The sequence below is a fragment of the Urocitellus parryii genome, chromosome 3, assembly GCF_045843805.1.
Source record: "Urocitellus parryii isolate mUroPar1 chromosome 3, mUroPar1.hap1, whole genome shotgun sequence".
Lineage (NCBI taxonomy): Eukaryota > Metazoa > Chordata > Mammalia > Rodentia > Sciuridae > Urocitellus > Urocitellus parryii.
This window is the reverse complement of record NC_135533.1, coordinates 165517111-165534696: the sequence shown is the minus strand read 5'-3', so window position 1 is coordinate 165534696 and position 17586 is coordinate 165517111. Positions and strand designations below refer to the sequence as shown.

Genomic DNA, 17586 nt, shown 5'->3' with positions numbered 1-17586 from the left:
GGCAAATAGTGTCCTCAAACCTTTCTTTGACTATACTTTCGAAAAATATGGCTGCTGAGAGCTTGGTTGGGAGTAGTCACAGCTCTAGAGGCTGGAAATGGTGTGGAGTCCAGGATTGCTCCAGGTGGGTGACAATGAGTTCCTGCCACTGGATTCAGATTCCAGGGAAAGGGGAGAAAAAAAACAAGGGACAACCTTGGGGATTTCCAGCTCCAGATATGGGGCATGTGCATCTCTAGGTATTAGAGAGCATTTTATAGTCTTGAGGAGAGTGGCTTTTGGAATCAGATCATCTTAGCTCAGTCCCTTATTCACTCCATGTCCTCATCTGTAATGTGGAGATTATACTAGCCCATTGGTGCAAAGGGTGATATGGATAAAGGAGGAGCCATGTTGAGATCCACAGAAGAGCATCCACCTCCTTCTTGGTGATAAGGAAGGAGGTGCTCTCAGCAGGAATAATGGCAACTATGAGGAATCCCCCTATGTGTGTGTGTGTGTGTGTGTGTGTGTTTGGTATCAGGGATTGAACCTAGGAGCACTTAACCACTGAGCCATATCCCAGCCTTTTTTTTTTTTTTTTAATTTTGTGGCAGGGTCTCACTAAGTTGCTGAGCTTGGCTTTGAACTTGTAATTCTCCTGCCTTAGCTCCCACATCACTAAGATTATAAGTGTGTGCCACCATGCCCGGCACAACATGTCTTTTTTGCAGACATCCATGGACATTGAAGAGCATATCAAGACTGGTCCCCAGTTAGCTGGCTTTAAAAATGACCTCCAGGGCTGGGGTTGTGGCTTAGCAGTATAGCGCTCGCCTCGCACATGTGAGGCCCTGGGTTCAAGCCTCAGCACCACATAAACATAAATAAATAAAAGATATTGTGTTCAATTACAACTAAAAAAAAAAAAATGACCTCCAAGAAGAACTGTCCATCCTGGGCACTGGTAAATCTGGCTTCTCCATGCCAATGGGAAGATCCACTCCTCCCTAAAGCCAAAGAGGTGCTTCCTTCAGAATTTCAGGCAATTTGAATTTGAAAAGTGGTGGTGGAGATTGTTTAAGCCAGGGTTTGGCAGACTTCTCCAGCAAATACCAGATAGTAAATATTTGTAGCTTTGCCATAGATTTTGGTTGCGACCACTCCGTTCTGCCTCCCAGCAGCTTCAGCAGCCACAGAAAAGACATAAATAAGTGGATGTGATTGGAGGCCAGGAAACTTTGTCTACAAAAACAGGCTGTGGGCCCAATGGGGCCCATGAGCTGTCATTTGCTGGTTCCTGGTTTAAGCAGAAATAATTGTGTGTGTGTGTGTGTGTGTGTGTGTGTGTGTGTGTGTGTTGTTTAATAAAGGATGTAACTTGAAGGCAAAAATGGCAAGCCCACATGGGTCCATGATCCCCAAGGACTCGCTACATCTCCATCCATCCATCCCATCCTGTCCCCCATCTGCCTCCTCCCACTTGATGTTTGTTTTTTCAACTGAAATAATGGTTGTTTTAATATTAGTGGTGATTAGTTTAAAAGACTGGGCATTTGCATTAGGGAGTGGTGAGGTCTGCAGCATGCTAGGGAACTCCTGCCTTTTCTCACGAGGGCCTTCTCAGCTGGGCATGGTGGTTCTCAGCTGGGCATGGTGGTACACACCTGGAATCCCATCAGCTTGGGAGGCGGAGGCAGGAGGATTACAAACTTGAGGCCAGCATGGGCAATTTAGCAAGACCCAGTCTCAAAATCAAAAATACAAAGAGCTGGGGATGAGGCTCTGTGATTAAGCACCCCTGGGCTCCATCCCTGGTACCAAAAAATTAATAATATCAATAAAAAGAGGGCCTTCACAGTTCCATCTGATTCTTGCTTTGAAAATGCCTGGTGAGTCAAATGATTCAGGTTTGATTGCAGAATCCTCCAGCTTTAAGTGACTTCAAATCTCAAAACCAAGTTTTTTTTTGTTTGTTTGTTTTTTTCCACGTGTGCCAAAGAAAAACGCATCCCTGGACCAGGTAGGAACCACCAGTGCTCCGCTCCTGTTACAGTGGTGACCGCTATGGTCACTTTGGATGCCTGTGTGTTGCAGTCATCTCCTCCCGTCTCGCCAACCTTTTTTTGAACATCTATTTAGTGCAAAGCCCTCAGCCGGATGTGTGCTGCGTGGAAATCCAGCAGATGGTCCCTCCTCAGGAGCCCCTGCCTGAATATGGAGGCAGACTAAAAACCCATCTGATGCAATTCTGGGTTCTTGGGTCGGTGTGGGGGTGTGGCAAGCCCCAGCAACACATGCGGAGAGCACAGTCTACAGACTCGTCATTTTGTGCTAGGATTTGTCCACGTTTGTTTGCTTGAATGAAGGAAACTCAGATTAAATTTGGTTCAGAACTGCAACATATCCACAGTGTTTCATGGATGGTTTACCAACCACTTCTTCCGGTCAGCCCTGGGCAGATGCTAAAGGGATGGTCCAGCTCAAGTCAGCAAACTGCAGCCCACAGGGCCAGTCTAGCCCATGGCCTACTTTTATATGGTGCATGAGTTAGAAAGGGAGAGTTAGACAAAGATCCTGGCCTGCTCTTCTTATTTGAGCCAGAATGAAGGGTGCTGAGCTCTGTCTACCCTGCTTCTTTGGGGGGAAACCTAAGGCATCTCTTTAGAGGCCTCAAGGTCCAAAGAATCCAATTTGAAAACCTTTGATTATCAAAAGACATCATTAGCCTGAGTATGTTAAAGCATTTCCTGCTGACTGTGCCTGTGTTAAAGGCCAACTACCGGTGTCACTTATCCTATAGCAATCCCTTGCAGTCTGCACTGTCATTATTACTGTCACTCCAGTGAGGAAACCGAGGCTTATCAGGGTAAGAAGCATGCCCAGGTCACATAGCACAGGGCAAGACAGGATCTGAGCACGGGTCTGGCTCCACAGTGCAGGGGAGCCATTCCTCCACCTCTGCATCCTCCCTGTTGGCTTTGGCACTAGTTCCCAGAGCAAGTGACACAAGATGATTTCAAGTGAAAAAATAATAATTGGCTCTTTAAATGTATATTTCCAAAAAGCTATGAGTTTTCCATATACATCAAAGGTTCTATATCAGGGTGATTTTTCTCCTCACCCCAGGGACCTTTGGCAGTATCTGGAAAAGGTTTTGGTTGTCATAACTGGGGAGGAGGATGACACTGGCCTCTGGTGGAAAGAGGGCAGGGATGCCATTAAATGTCATGGAACACATAGGACAGCACCACACCAACCAATTACCAGGTCCAAAATGCCTATAGTGACGAAGCTAGCATTAATACAGCTTCTGACCTATAGTATTATTATGAAGTTTCCTTTTGAAAAAAAGCTGGCGACAAAAGTCAATCCTAGTGCAGGTTTATAGATTTAGGGCAGAAATCATGAATATGGTACCCAGCTTGTTGGGAACAATGTAGTGTATGTTATTGAAAATAAATTAAGACAGGAACTTTGTATGGACTACCTGAAGTTGCTCTCAGCCAACTCTAGTTACCGTCAGATTGATTTGGGGGGAGATGCTTTCCTTAGAATTCTGTTTGCCCCTACTTCAGGCTGTATTTTCCTAGGTGTGATGGGAGGGATCCGCCTGAGGCATCATGAAGAGATCACTCAGCTGCCACATATGGTTTAAATTCCTTTCATAAAGTATGTGTGTCCTTGGAAGTTTCCTTTCCCCAAAGTGATCATTGAACTGGGGTGGATTGTGCATTTCTTGGTGTGGAAAACTGAGGAGACTGGATTGAGAAATTCAGATTGTGGAGGACAGTGCATTTGACATAAGATATTCTAAGGCTTCTGTCTGTGACTAATTTCAGAACCTCAGGATGCTGCCACCAAGCGCCGATGGTCCCAGTTGTCGATGGTGGCAGTCTGGTGGGTTAAGGACCGGCTGTATTTGTGAGGCTTGGAATTAATTTAGGAATTCGCAAAACCCTCACTTTCCCAGCATCTAACTGAAATAGAAATGGCAGGCTGTCACTTGGTTATCTAGGTCTGGTGAAACAGGCCCTGTGGGAGATGGTGAAGGAGCCTGGCTCAGGACAACTCCAGACTCCAATAAGTGGAGACAAATAGTGGCTCTAGTTTGGCTCACGTGGAAATGGGCGTGGGATCAGGCCTGGTTGCAGCAGAATATGTGCATCTGCAATCAATAAGCAACCATTTCTCTGTAGTAGTTGGCTTAGGTAAGCGCATGGCTTATAGTTTGGATATGAGGTGTCCCCCAGAAACTCCTGTGTTAATGCAGAAATATTCAGAGGTAAAATGATTGGGGTGTGGGAGCTGTGACCTGATCAGTGCATCTTAGTTTGAATGGTCTGACCATGTGGTAACTGTGGGCAGGTAGAGTGTGTCTGGAGGAGGTGGGTCACTGGGGGTGTGCCATGGAAGGGTTCATCTTCACCGTGTCCCCAACCGCTTTCTGCTCCCTGGGTGCCACCAGTGGAGCATCTTCCTCTGCTGTGCCCTTCTGTCATGAAGTCAGCCACCCATGGCCTGAACCTCTGGAACTGTGAGCCCCAAATAAACTTTTCTGGTCAGATATTTTGGTCACAGCAACAAAAAGCTGACTTATGAAAAAAAAAGATAGATAAATAGATAGATATGCAAACCTACAAGAGCCCTGTTTAAGAAAAAAAAAAAAAACAGCTGCTTTATCACTTCATACCTGTTAGAATGGCTTGTATTCAAACAACAGAAAGTACCAGTTGGTAAAAATGTGGAGAAGCCTTTGTGCTAGTGGGAAGGTAGAATGGTGTAACTGCTCTGTAAAACAGTGCAGCAGTTCCTCAAAACATTGAAAATATGACTATGTGATCCAGCAATTCCACTTGTGGGTACAGAGACCCAGAAGGATTGACAGCAGAATCTCAAAGAGAGATCTGCACATCCGGGTCCATATTGCTCTACACAATAGCCAAGAGGTGGAAGCAACTCAAGTGGCCTTCCATACATGAGTGGATGAACAAAATGTGGCATGTATATATCCAGTGGAATAGGATGCTCCCTGTGAAGGGAAATCCCATTGCATGGTGGGGCGTGGATGAGCTTGAGAACATCATGCAAAGAGAAATAAGCCAGTTGCAGGAAAGACGAATCCTATACCATTCCATTTCCAGAAAGTGCCTGCTGATTCGTAGAATGAGAGTGTAGAATGATGTTTGGTTGAGGCTGGGGGAAGGAAGAATGGAGAGTGGTTTAATGGATGTAGTGTCCGTTCTGTAAGATGAAGTTGTTCAACCACAGATATATTCTGAACACTACTACACTGTGTACTTAAAAGTGCTTAAATGGTAAATTTTATGTTTTTTTTTTTTAATTTTTCATACTGGAGATTGAGCCCAGAAGTGTTTAACCACTGAGCTACATCCCCAGCCTTTTTTATATTTTATTTAGAGATGGGGGTCTCACTGAGTTGGTCAGGGCCTCGATAAGTTGCTGAGGCTGGCTTTGAACTCGACATCCTCCTGCCTCGGCCTCCTGATGCTAAGATTGCAGGTGTGCGCCACTGTGCTCAGGTTTTGTCTGTTTTTTGTTTTTTTTTTTTAATCACAGTCAAACAAAGAAGCAGCCATCCTTATTTCCAATGGGTGGCTATTAATGACAGGTGCTACTGAGAGCAAATTCAACATTGCCCGGGATGGAAGCAGACTATAGATTCACAAGTGTGCAAACCGCCCTTCTCTTCATGTCTCTGACACAGAAACGTGCTTTTCCTTGCTCTTGACAGTGCCCTCTCAGATCCAAGCTATTTTTATCCCCAATACACAGAGGTCCTTGCCCTGTGGCCCAGGCTGAGCCCTTAACCGTGGGGCAGGAGATGGTTCAGTGGGTCCATCTCGTGCATCGCCGCCCAGAGCATCGACAGTACATTGTACTCCATTTTTATTTGCTTCTACTGGGATGAGAGCCAAGCCAGTAAAAGGCAAACAACATTAATTCAGTGATGACATATGCCACTGAAAACTGTTTTTCTTTTCTCTCTTTAAAAAAAAAAAAAATTTTTTTTTTTTTTAAAGCAGAATGGAAGCACTTCACTGGGTCCTGCCGGAAGCTGGGAATGAAAAGTGGGAGGAGGCGAGGCTGGGGGGAGGTCCTCGAACCTTCCCTGCCTCCCTCCGGCATGTGCTCAGGGAAAGATATTTCATGTTTTGCTTCAAGTTTTGTTTGGACACATTTCTGAAGCAGGCCCATTCTCTTGAGTCCAGGCCTCAGGGACAGATCAGTGAGATGCGGGCCTGGAGAGAGTGTGGAAAGTGTCATATTCGTTGAGGAGAATGCACCTTGTTGGATAGGCAGAGAAACAGCATGGTTAATTTCCTATTGGTCAAAAATAAAATCTCTTTCAAAATAAATTGAGGTGCTGTGTGCAGAAACAGCCTCTTGTGTTGAGCCAAGTTAATGTCAAGGTCAAGGTCAGGAGTTTATTAAACCATGATGTTTGCTTTTGATCTTGAGACCTTTTTAAAAGACCTGAGTTAGTGCTTTTCTGCTGATTGATTGGGTCCGGGTACCATCCTGCACCCCAAAGGTAGGCCAGCTAGAGTGAGTTGACAGTAAGAGTCAGGGATAAAGAGCACCTATGCAGCAGGTGACGTTGGGGAGTAGTAGGGACTACAGCAAACTGGCTAGACTCCCTGTCTGAAAAAAGAGAGTAGATTGCTTGGTTCCAGCATGTGTTTGCCTTGTGGAAATTCAGGCTCTTGTTGTCAGCCTTCAGCATTTCCAGTAGAAGCGTCCATTGCTGATAGTTAAGTAAATTCATATTTAAATGTCAGCAGGTAAGTCACAACTTGAAAATAATTACTGAAGCCAGGTGTCGTGGCCATGCCTGTAATCCCAGAAACTTGGGAGGCTAAGGCAGGAGGATCTTGAGTTCAAAGCCAGCCTCAGCAACAGTGAGGCCCGAAGCAACTCAGTGAGACCCTGTCTCTAAATAAAATACAAAATGGGGCTGGGGCTGGGGCTCAGTGATTGAGTGCCCCTGAGTTCAATCCCTGGTATCCACCCACCCCCAATATAATAATAATTACTGGGGATAAATGTACTTGGTACTGTGCCAAACACATCTGTGGGTTGTCATTTCACAGTGTGTGGCACACAAGAATTGAAGGACTAGTCCTGCTGGGGAATCTGCCTAATCCAGATGAACTAGAGAAGACTCGTCAGACCAGGGCTTGGGCATTATGAAGGGAGACGAGTCATATAGTAACTGGGAAGCCCAATTACTGGACCCTGCAGGAGACAGCTAGATCCCGCAGGAAGATCCAAGTCTAGGCATGTGGTGTGGGTATCAGCTGCTACCGCTTTCCCCATTCTCTTCCTGGCAGTGGGTGAGATCCTATCATCCTCTCAGGACCCTTGCTTGGATCTGTGGAAGGGAAGTAAACATTGCCAGGTGCCTCCTCTGGGTCAGGTACTGAGCCTGACAGGTCAGGAGCAGCTTTGTGACCTGGGCACTCACACTGGACTCAGAAGGGCTCTGTGTTTGCCTCTACACCATACAGTCCCCTTCCTGAAACTAGTAACTTTGAACAAGGACCCCATGGTTTTATTTTGTATCTGGCCTTATAAATCATGTAGCCATAAATTACGGTCATCTTCACATAAATTATCTCATTTAATCCTCATGAATCTCCTGAAAGGTAATTGAATCTATGTCTCCCATTGACGGAAGAGAAACCAGACACTCCAAGATGGGAAGTCATTAGCTCAAAACCACACACAGACCTGAGTCAGAATTTGTGCCCAGGTCTGCCTGACTCTGAAGCACAGGATCATACCCTCATGGCACACTATTTCAGTTGTACTGGGAAAGATTTATACAAGTGTCCCCTGACTTACCCACAGTTTCATTTTCCATAGTTACTTGCCGTCAATCTTGGTCTGAAAATTTTAAGTGGAAAATTCTAGAAATAAACAATTTTAAATGGGACACAATCTGAGTAGCCTCAGGAAATCTCACGCTGTCCTATCAGGCCAGGGGTAGTAGTCGTTCCTTGCTCCAGTGTGTCCATGCTGTGTATACTATCCACCTTTTCATTAGCCACTCGGTAGCCATCTTGAATATCAGAATGACTGCAGTACCGCAGTCATTAAAATCAGGGAACCCTGATTTTAGTAATGATCGCAAAGCACAAGAGTAGGGAAGTTGGCCATTCAGATCTGCCAAAGGGAAGCTGTAAGGTATTTCCTTCAGAAATTAAAGTTCTCAGTATGGGGGGAAAAATCATATGCTGAGGTTGCTAAGATCTGCTTTACAGTAAGGTACTTCAAGAGAGAGGGAGACCACATTCATATAACTTGTATTCCATGATGTCATTGCAAGTCTTCTATTTTTTCTTACTGTTATTGATTTCTTGATGTGCCTTATTTATAAATTAAACTTTATCATAAATGTATCGGTACAGGGTTTGGTGTTATCTGCAGTTTCAGGCATCCACCGGGGACTTGAAATGTATCCCTACAGATAAAAGGTGGGGGATGCCTCTGGTTCATTCAGGTCTCTGGAGGTGTTGACGCGGGGACAGCTGGGGGCAGGATTGGGCCACAGCCTGTGCCGCAGACAGACGTTTCCAGTGCAGTCTTATCTGGGGCCAACTTGGAGGTGCTAGCATTTCACTAGCCAGGCAGCCCCTGAGTTCCTGGCCCACGCGTCTGAAGTACTTCTGACTGTCACTTATGCACTTGGCGTTTCAGGGAGCAGTCAGATGCCATAGACACCCGGTGAGCACCGCCATCTGCCTGTTGCCATGCTAGGATGTTGGTGAGGAAGAAAGAGCAGTGACGGAGGCAGCGGTGATGATGATCATGCTGCTGCAGATCACGGGGTGACAGGGGTGATGACAGTCACAACAGCTCACGTTATCCAGGAACTGGCGAGTGCCAGGAAACCTTCTGAGTGTTCTATACATACTCTCTCCATCCTCACACCACCACGGTGCACCGGGCTGTAGTATTCTCTGCTTTTACAGAGGAGGAAACTAAGGCACAGAGAGGGTAGGCTACTTACCTAGAGTTGCACAGTGAGTGAGAGGCAGAGCTATATTACTGTTCTAAATACAGATGCTGATCAGCCCTGCTCAGAGGACCCATAGTAACAAAAGGATAGTCATGATGGAGTGTGACATGTACAGTAAGAGCAGCATGAGGCAATGGTGATGGTGGTACATGCTTATCCTTTGCCTTTGGCCCAGCACCCTTCTAAGCATTCTCTGTACATCTCATTGAATTTTCCCAATTACAAGAAATAGGTGCTTTTAACCCCATTTTATAGGTGACAAACTTCAGACCCTGGCTGGTTGGAGTTATAGGTCAGAGGTCACACAGAAAGGGGCAGAGCCAGAGACTGACCCTGTGATCTCAAGTCTCCTGGGCTGTCCAGAGGATAGCACAGCCTGAGGACTTAGTGAGCCCTCACAGAGAAGGTGACTCCCAAGCCAGGACTGAGGGGTCATTAAGAGCCTCCAGGGGCCAGAGGGCAAAGTCATTCCTGGCAGAGGAAATATCAGGGGGCAAGGCAGAGGGGAGACTGGAACATGTTGGTCACCAACATGGCGAGCGTGGCTGGAGCGCAGCAGGTAGGACAGGAGAGGAGGCCAGGGTGAGATGGCAGGCCTTGCTCTCCCTGTCCAGGGACTCAGGGTCTTCCTGAGGCTATGTGGAGCTCGTCAAGAGGGACAGGAGCATTCTAGTAGTGGGTCACCTGGAGATGGAATCCAGTTTCAGGCCCCTGTTACCATGAGCGCAAAGCAATGCTGTGAATGTGGAAATAAAACTGGCTTCATCACGTCCCACATGGAAACCCAGTAGCACCCCTACTATGCTCTGGCCCTCGTGCCAGCAAATCCAGCGCCTGCCATAAGGCAGGGTCAAGATCCAATTGTTAGGCTGCACAGGAGAACTGCAAGTTCAAAGCCAGCCTCAGCAACTCAGTGAGGCCCTAAGCCACTCAGTGAGACCCTGTCTCACAATAAAATATGAAAAGGGCTGGGGATGGGGCTCTGTGGTTAAGCACCCCCGGGTTCAATCCCTGGTACCAAAAAAAAAAAAAAAAAAAGCAACTGTTGTCAGATGATTTCCTTAAGTTGCTCACACTACAAATTGTTGCCAACTCGAGGCCTCCTCCACTGCCATTTGGACAGATGTGTGATTTCAGGGACAACATACCATGCCCCTGATCCTCACACCAGATGCTTTTAGGATGGCCAAAACAGCATGGAGCCGATACGTCCAAAGAGTGGAAATTTGTGTGAAGGATGATTTGGGCCGAGAGTCCTTTTCAGTGGTTTAGGATGTAAAAGAGGGAGTTTGCATCTCCCTCTACCCAGCAGTAGCACAGGCAGGAATCCTCTGTAGGGAGTGGGGAAGACCCTGCGAGACCCCTTGCACCTGAGGGCTGCCCAGGGTAGATACTGAGCTAATTGGACCTGTGGCCTATGTCGTCAACCCTCCTGACATTTTTTTCCATTATCAGAACCTCCAGGTCTTGGAGACGCCCCCACCTCCAGCCAGATAATTGCCTGGCTGAGCCGACCCCTACTAGGGCCCCACAAAATTATTCTCATTTGCAACTGTAGTTTCTCTGGCCAGTCGCCATTGCTTTGCAAAATAAACATTAAGTGGCCAGGAGCTGTGTGTTGCCCGGGCTTCATGCCCTGCAGGAGCGTCCGCCTCCCTTGGGGCCAAAACCAGTTCCCTCTGAGGCTCTGGCTCATCTGGCTTCTCAGTCTCCATCTGGGTTCCCCTCCTCCTACTGGCCCTCCTTTGAATGGCATGCTCTCTCCGGGACACCCCTACTCCCCGACATTCAAGCTGACTGGCACCCTTCATCCTTCAGATCTCACCCTCAATTCCTGGAGCCCCTGAGGGGACATGGTTTCCCCTGGTGCCACATGTATTGTGTTTGGCTATGGTTCAGAGGCCCACCCCCCTCCTTCAAGTGACACCTGCCTCACGGGCACAGAGGTGCCCCCTGGGTCCCTAGAGTATAGCATCCTGACCAACAAACAGGAGCCTGGCAAATGTGTTTCTAGTTTAAAATTGGAGTTGACCGAAATGAGCAGCCATTTGTACTTTTATTTTGTTTTTTAGGCATTGGTACTTTTATAAAGGTCCTGTTGAATAAGGTGCTCTTGGGTGGCTTGTAATCAGTGTGTTTCACTCCCTAACTCTATGTTCTTACCTGTAATAGGACCCCAACTGAATCCTTGAAGGTGTTGGGTATGAAGTAACTATAGGAACCCCGGGAATCGCTGCAATGCATCTCCTGTGACTCGGGGAGTCTTGCTCTTTAAGCCTTTGCATCTGACACCAATTATGTCTTTCCCGCTCAGCCCACCTTCTCTCCCTTGGAAACCCAGCCTGATTAGCCGTATACTTAGTCTATCCTGCAGGGGGACACCGCGGGCTGGTGGTGCTCTGGCCTCATTTTTGCAGAGCAGGTGGAATCTTTGCGAGCCCAGGTCAGCCGGCAGGCAGCTTAGGGATCCTGAGGGGGGCTTCTCCCTGCGGGTCCCGGTTAACCTTTGCTTCCTGGTTAACCTTTGCTTCCTGCCGCCCGCCTGCGGGGGTGGGCTCTGCGCACCTGTGCTCCTCCAATCCCGCATCTGACCTGCACTGCAGACACCTGGCCACTCCCAGGCCCTGCCCTTCAAAAGAGCATAGGATTTCCTGCTGAGCTACTGGAGAGGTGGAGGAAGGAGCTGCCCGGGTAGGAGGTATCGCCTGAGCAGGGAGAACCCTGAGCCAGTGGGTAGACTTTTCCCGAGACCCCGAGACTTCGGCTGCTACTTAGAGATGGTCCTGTGCTGCGAGGAGAGCGAGGGGTGCCTCCCCATCTTTCATTGTGTTGGAGCCCTTGAGCGGAACGCGGGTAGGTGCAAGAACTAGGGAAACGTTGGGAAACAAGATTTGGGGAGAGACAGGAGTGCTGGGGATCTGGATGGTGGAAATCAACAGGACCAGATATCGCGGTGCCCCAGCTCCTCGGGGGTGCTGTCGGTCCGTCTTTGGGACTGGTGGAGATTCCAGGGCCAGAGTGCCACACACCCTCAGCCAGGGGAGCAGGGAGACCCATATTTACCTGGGACGCCTCACCGTGACTGCTAGGGAGAAGTGCTTTCCCAAAATAGAATCGGGGTATAGTCACCTTAGGAAAGGGGAGCGAGGTGGCCCTGTAGTCCCAGCTGCCTATCCTGGTCCCAGTAGCAAAACCCATGGCAGTGTGGTGTTGCTCCTGCCCGCATGGGGAACCCCGGAGGCGCTCCAGTGGCCCTTTCCTGTCCCTTCCTGGAGACTTCACCGCTTTTGCTCAAGTGTGCCAGAGTCCCCTCGGTGTGGGTAGCACTCTTTGAGTCCAGCTGCATATCCCTTCCACACCCCTCTCTTTAAAAACATCCTCAGCTCCACCAGCAGATCCGTCCCTCTGGCCATTGGAGAATGCACCCTGCAGGTGAGGCTGTCCTGGGGCTGGGACAGGGCAGCCCAGAGCGGGCCACCCAGTTTTCCGGAAACCAGACAGAACTGGATGTGGAACTCCGCACTGTGTTCTGGCTGCCCAGCTCCGCTGGCCTCTGTCCTCTAACTGGGATGGTTTCTCTTTGCAGCAGAGAAGAACACCTCAGGAATGATCAGCCGCCCTTCTCCTGGGAGGATGGAGTGGATCATCCCTCTGATTGTGGTGTCAGCCTTGACCTTCCTGTGCCTCATCCTCCTCATTGCCGTCCTCGTTTACTGGAGGTAAGTGGCCCAGCGGGCGCTGGCCAAGTGTTCCTCACTGGGGAGGAGAACCCCGGGGCCTCGGCATTTAGAAAACTTGAGACAGCTTCGTTGTTTCTAGTGTTCTCACCTGGGAGACCCTGTTGACTCTGGGAGACAGTAGGGGCCAGAGCCACTTCTCAGGGTGAGGGACTTAGGGTACACTTCTGGGACTTTTTGCCAAAGACGTTTTGCTGGAGAATCGGGGAGATTCCTGTTCAAGCCCCAGCTCTGCTGCTTGCTGGATTCAAATCCCATCTCCACTTTGAGTCTGGGTTTCTGAACCTGCAAAATGAGTTAAGTTTCAGGGTATTTCTGGTGTCTCTGAGACCATGCTTTATTTTGTTCTATCCAGCTAATAAAAATTCTTTACATTAAAATTTTCTTTCTAACTTTTTGCCAAAAATTACACTGGGTGGGGGGCGTTAGGAAAATATTCAGCACGGTATGTGGCATTTGACCTAGGAGATTAAAATGGCGGACTATAGCCAGGTGCAGTGGTGCACACCTGTAATCCCAGCAGCTCTGGAGGCTAAAGTAGGAGGATTGAGGGTTCAAATCCAGCCTGTTTAACAAGGCCCCGAGCAACTCGGGGAGATCCTGTCTCTAAATGAAATGTTAAAAAATGGCTGGGGATGTGGCTCTGTGGTTAAGCACCACTGGGTTCGATCCCCAGTACCCCCCCCCCAAAAAAAAAGGTGGATTATAAGCCATCCTTCCATTTTTGTCTTCTTTTAAGTGATTTCTGATGCACCCTGTGGAGCCAGCTTGCAAGTTATGCTGAAGTTCTGGTTTTTCAGTTGTACAGCCTCAGCCAGCTCAGCTGAGGCAGGCTGGCCCGCTTGGCACTTCTCAGATGAATATAGGCAGCTTCCGCCCTGTACCTTAAATGTGTCTCCAATGACAAACAGGGTTATATCTTCATCCCTCCCTCTCATTCATTCGGTTAATTTGAGCCCTTTCCATGGGCAGCTAGTCCTCTAGGCCCTGGTGATACAAAAGCAGAGCCAGACTAAATCCCCGCGCTCACGGAGCTTGCATTTTAATGGAAAAGACAGGTGATAAACCATGCAAATAATTAAAACATACGGTTCCTGAGCTGTTAGGCATGTAATGGAGAAAACTCAGGAAAGAGGAGGGGCATGCTGGGGCATGGGGTGAGTGTTTAGAGTGGTCGAGAGCAGTCTAACTGGCCAGTGATACCTGAGGGAAGACTTAAATGAGATCAAATGAGCTCCATCTGGAGCACATTCCAAACTGAAGAAAGAGAAGTACAAAGGCCCTGAGGCAGAGGCATGGCTGGCATGGAGCAGGACTACCCCAGTGGATGCATATAGCTGGAGCACTTGAGCCCAGAGGGAGAGTGGTAGAAGAGCGTGTCAGGAAGAGGCAGGGCAGAGGAGGATCAGGTCTCGGGAGGCCTGGGGACCACTGTTTACACATAGGCTTTGACCTTGACATAAGTGTGATTGGGTGTAGAAGGGTATTGTGATCTGACTTCAGAATTACTTGGGGGCTGTGCTAAACATAGATTGAAGAGGAGCCAGGGGAGAAGCAGAGTCCATCAGGGAGACCCTGCAGTGGAGGACGTGGCCGGGGCCCTGGTGAGATTGTGCAAGTGGTGAGCAGCAATGACACATAGATATATCCTAAAGGTGGGATCAACAGAATGTGCTGACAGGCTGGCTGTGTGTCCTGGGGTCTGTTCTCAGTCACTGAGAACAGGGGGGTAAGAAAAGGATCCTCTCGGGCCTCCCCCAGGTGTCCAGAGTAACCTCAAGGCTGCTAGTGCTGGACTGTGAAGTGCCTGGTGTCCAGGGAACAAAGGAAGATAGACTCCCTGACATCCCCTCTCCAGCAAATAGTGATTTGCTAACAAATATTTGTCTGGAGGCTGCTAGTGCATCCAGGTGAGTGTGGGAAGTTAAAGATCCGCATGCCCGGCTCCCGGCTCTGCAGCTTGGGTCTCAGCCTCTCCCTTTGTGGAGCACAGAGATCCCGCAGCAATCTGCCACTAGTGACCCTCGTTTAGCAATTTGAGCTTAAAGGAAGCATCTTGTACACAGTACTTTCGCAAATACTTCAGGACTGTTTCTGATCAGCTCACCTTGTGTCTTCTGCCTATTCCTGAGCAGATCACAGGGGCCAAGGAGGACCATGAACCTAGCAGGCGAAGGTCCAAAAAACAAGCGTTTATTGCACCTCCTTCTATATGGCTATGGACATGGTGAAGACGGCTTTAAAACCCTACTGCTCAAGGTGTGCCCTCCCTTGAGAAAACAGCTGTTAAGACTCCTGAAAACCTCAGTTAAAATGGGAAATATATTAACAGCTCCTGCCCAGAATATTTTTATAACGGGGTATGTGAGTGAGCACATGCTCACGTGTGCATGTATGTGTGTGTATACACAAGTTTTCTAGGGAAAGATTATATACATAAATATGGGGTAAATCATATTCATATGCCTGTATTTTTCCAAAATTATATACATAGCTTGGTTTCAACTAGCCAGAGCTTTTGCCCCCATCAATAGAGTCTGGATTGGGGCTTTTACCAAACTTGGAGCCAGTAGCACAAAAATCAATGCAAAACAGAAAAATTCTTACACAAAGAAAATAAAACTGAATTAGTGTCAGGATGGATGCGTTGGCTAAGCCTGGAGGAGACAAGGGCCCTTTTTTTCTGTCCAACTTTTTCCTTATTAATGTGGAAGAAGCAGTGCTAGGGAGCTCACGTCGAGAATTGGCACTTGCGGAAGAGACGTGCGTGTCCCTTTGGCCGTGCATTGTTGAAGCTGGAACTGCACTGTTTCCCTTCTGCCTTCTGAGGCCCAGTGAGAGTGGGTGATTGGCAAGTAGACTTGACATAAGTAGAGCATGGAAGCAGAGCAAAGCCTCCTGGGTCATTTCCTCGGGTGGCAGGTCTGGCACCAGCTCCCAGCAACAGCAGTTTCTACCGCAACCAGGGCCTGATCGTTTGCGGCTAGCATTCCAGAATGCTGGGTGAGTTCACTTGGAGCCGTTGACACTGCGATTCAATGGGAGAAGCAGTGAGAAATGAAACCCAGGCTCTCTAAATTTAGTCTCCCCACCCGTGTTCCACTGTATGAGGATGTCAGTGCTCGCTGATGTTCGTTCAGTGGGTCCTTTTTGAGGGCCAAGCACTTGGATGGTACCATCCCATGTGGCTCTTACGAATCTGTGTGCAGGGTACAGTGTCTAACCCTTTTCTTTGAACTGGGAAGAGAAAGGGAACTGACATTTGTTGAATACCTGCTGTGGACCAGGCACTGGGCAGTACTGTCTCATACCATATTGCTCAGAAGGAACCCTTTTCTGTTGCAGTCTGACAAAAATCCATTTCACACTGCCTTAAGCACACAGAATAGGAAAATGTTGGTTGATTCATGGAGTAGGAAGTTTCAGGAATGTCAGGCCTGGTTGGAATTGGGAGGTTGAACAAGAACAGGAGGCATTGGCTGGTGTAGTCCGTTTCTGGGATCTGTTCTCTGAAGCAGGCCTCAGCCTGTTTCAACACATGGTGAGCTCTGGCCCATGTGCGACTTACATCTCTCCATTCCCATGGAAAGAGATGTTTCCTTTGATAGTCCAATGAACAGGAGGCTGAGGCAGGAGGATCGTGAGTTCAAAGCCAGCCTCAGCAACTTAGCAAGGCCCTAAGCAACTCAGCAAGACCCTGTCTCTAAATAAAATATTAAAAAGGGCTGGGGATGTGGCTCAGTGGTTAAGTGCCTCTGTGTTCAATCTCTCACTCCACCCCCCAAAAAAGGTCCAGGTAAGTCCTAAGATGGCATCGCTCAGGAATGACTTACACCATTTGTCCATCCCCAAAATCGGGCCTCTGTGCTTGTTAGGCCTAATCTTAAATTTAACTCTGCCCCAAAATGTGTGTGTGTATGCATGTGTGTCCAAAATGAGTCAGTGCCATTTCCATGAAAACCAGGGACTTAAAACTGGAGAAGGGGTTACAAAGGACCTTCCTGGACCAGAAAGGAGGCTACTTTAGAATGTTTGGCTCAGTATTTTGATATTTAAGAAATCATAAAGCATTTTGTGCTATTGCATGAGCATGGACCCATTTTCAACCTTTTATTATTTATACAATCCTTAGGGGTCCTGCCATACATTGTGCTGGGCCTGGTGATTCAGGGTTGATGTCCCTTGGCCCTCATAGTCATTGGAAGACATGGATGAGTGTGAAGAGTTTTTGGAAAAGGGCTTCAACCCAACCTGGAAGATGTAAGCCAAGGGAGGAGCACATAAAGAGGTGACACTAGAGAGAGCCTGGCCTTCTACAAGCAGATGTGGGTCATTGTCACCAGAGCAGAGTGTGGGACAGCATGGGTCAGATCAGGAAGGCATTGGATGCTACCCAAGAGGATGTATGCCTTGCCATGAGGATGATTGAAAGGCACTGAAGGAGCCCAAGGTACAGGAAGGCAGATCAGAGAGAGGCCTTGCCTCATGTTTAAGGGGGAACATGGGTCCTGAGTCACAGCCTGGATTCAGAGACAGTTTGTACCACACTCATCACCGTGTAGCCAGAAAGGGTACATAATTGGAGCTGCCATCCCCAAAGGGGAGCAATTGTTCTAGGAAGGTAAAAAAAAAAAAAACTTGCTGACTTGGAGTGTAAAACACAGATACAGATAAAGCACGTGGCAGAGATATGCTGTGTATTCTTGGTGTTAGTATTGCCTGCGGTTGGGCAACTGGGAAATGATGCCTGAACAGAGCATTCTGGGAGGTGCCAGTAAAAATCAGCCTCAGATGAAGGCTCCTTCACCAGCTTCAGTTTCCACC

At 48.1% G+C, this 17586-nt stretch overlaps 1 protein-coding gene and 1 long non-coding RNA gene across 3 annotated transcripts in view; one reads left to right on the top strand and one right to left on the bottom strand.

The window, feature by feature from the left end:
* The window catches only part of Ptprg (protein tyrosine phosphatase receptor type G), a 715889-nt gene that overhangs the window by 627302 nt on the left and 71001 nt on the right, over positions 1-17586 (top strand). For both annotated transcript variants that reach the window (XM_077796194.1, XM_077796193.1), the window contains exon 13: positions 12612-12744. In XM_077796194.1, the coding sequence (XP_077652320.1) occupies positions 12612-12744 (133 nt within the window). The remainder of the gene's footprint in view (positions 1-12611; positions 12745-17586) is intronic.
* LOC113198528 (uncharacterized) overlaps positions 13932-17586 on the bottom strand; it is an 87553-nt gene continuing 83898 nt past the window's right edge. Inside the window, exon 5 of the long non-coding RNA XR_003302845.2 lies at positions 13932-15790. This is a non-coding gene — a long non-coding RNA (uncharacterized LOC113198528). The remainder of the gene's footprint in view (positions 15791-17586) is intronic.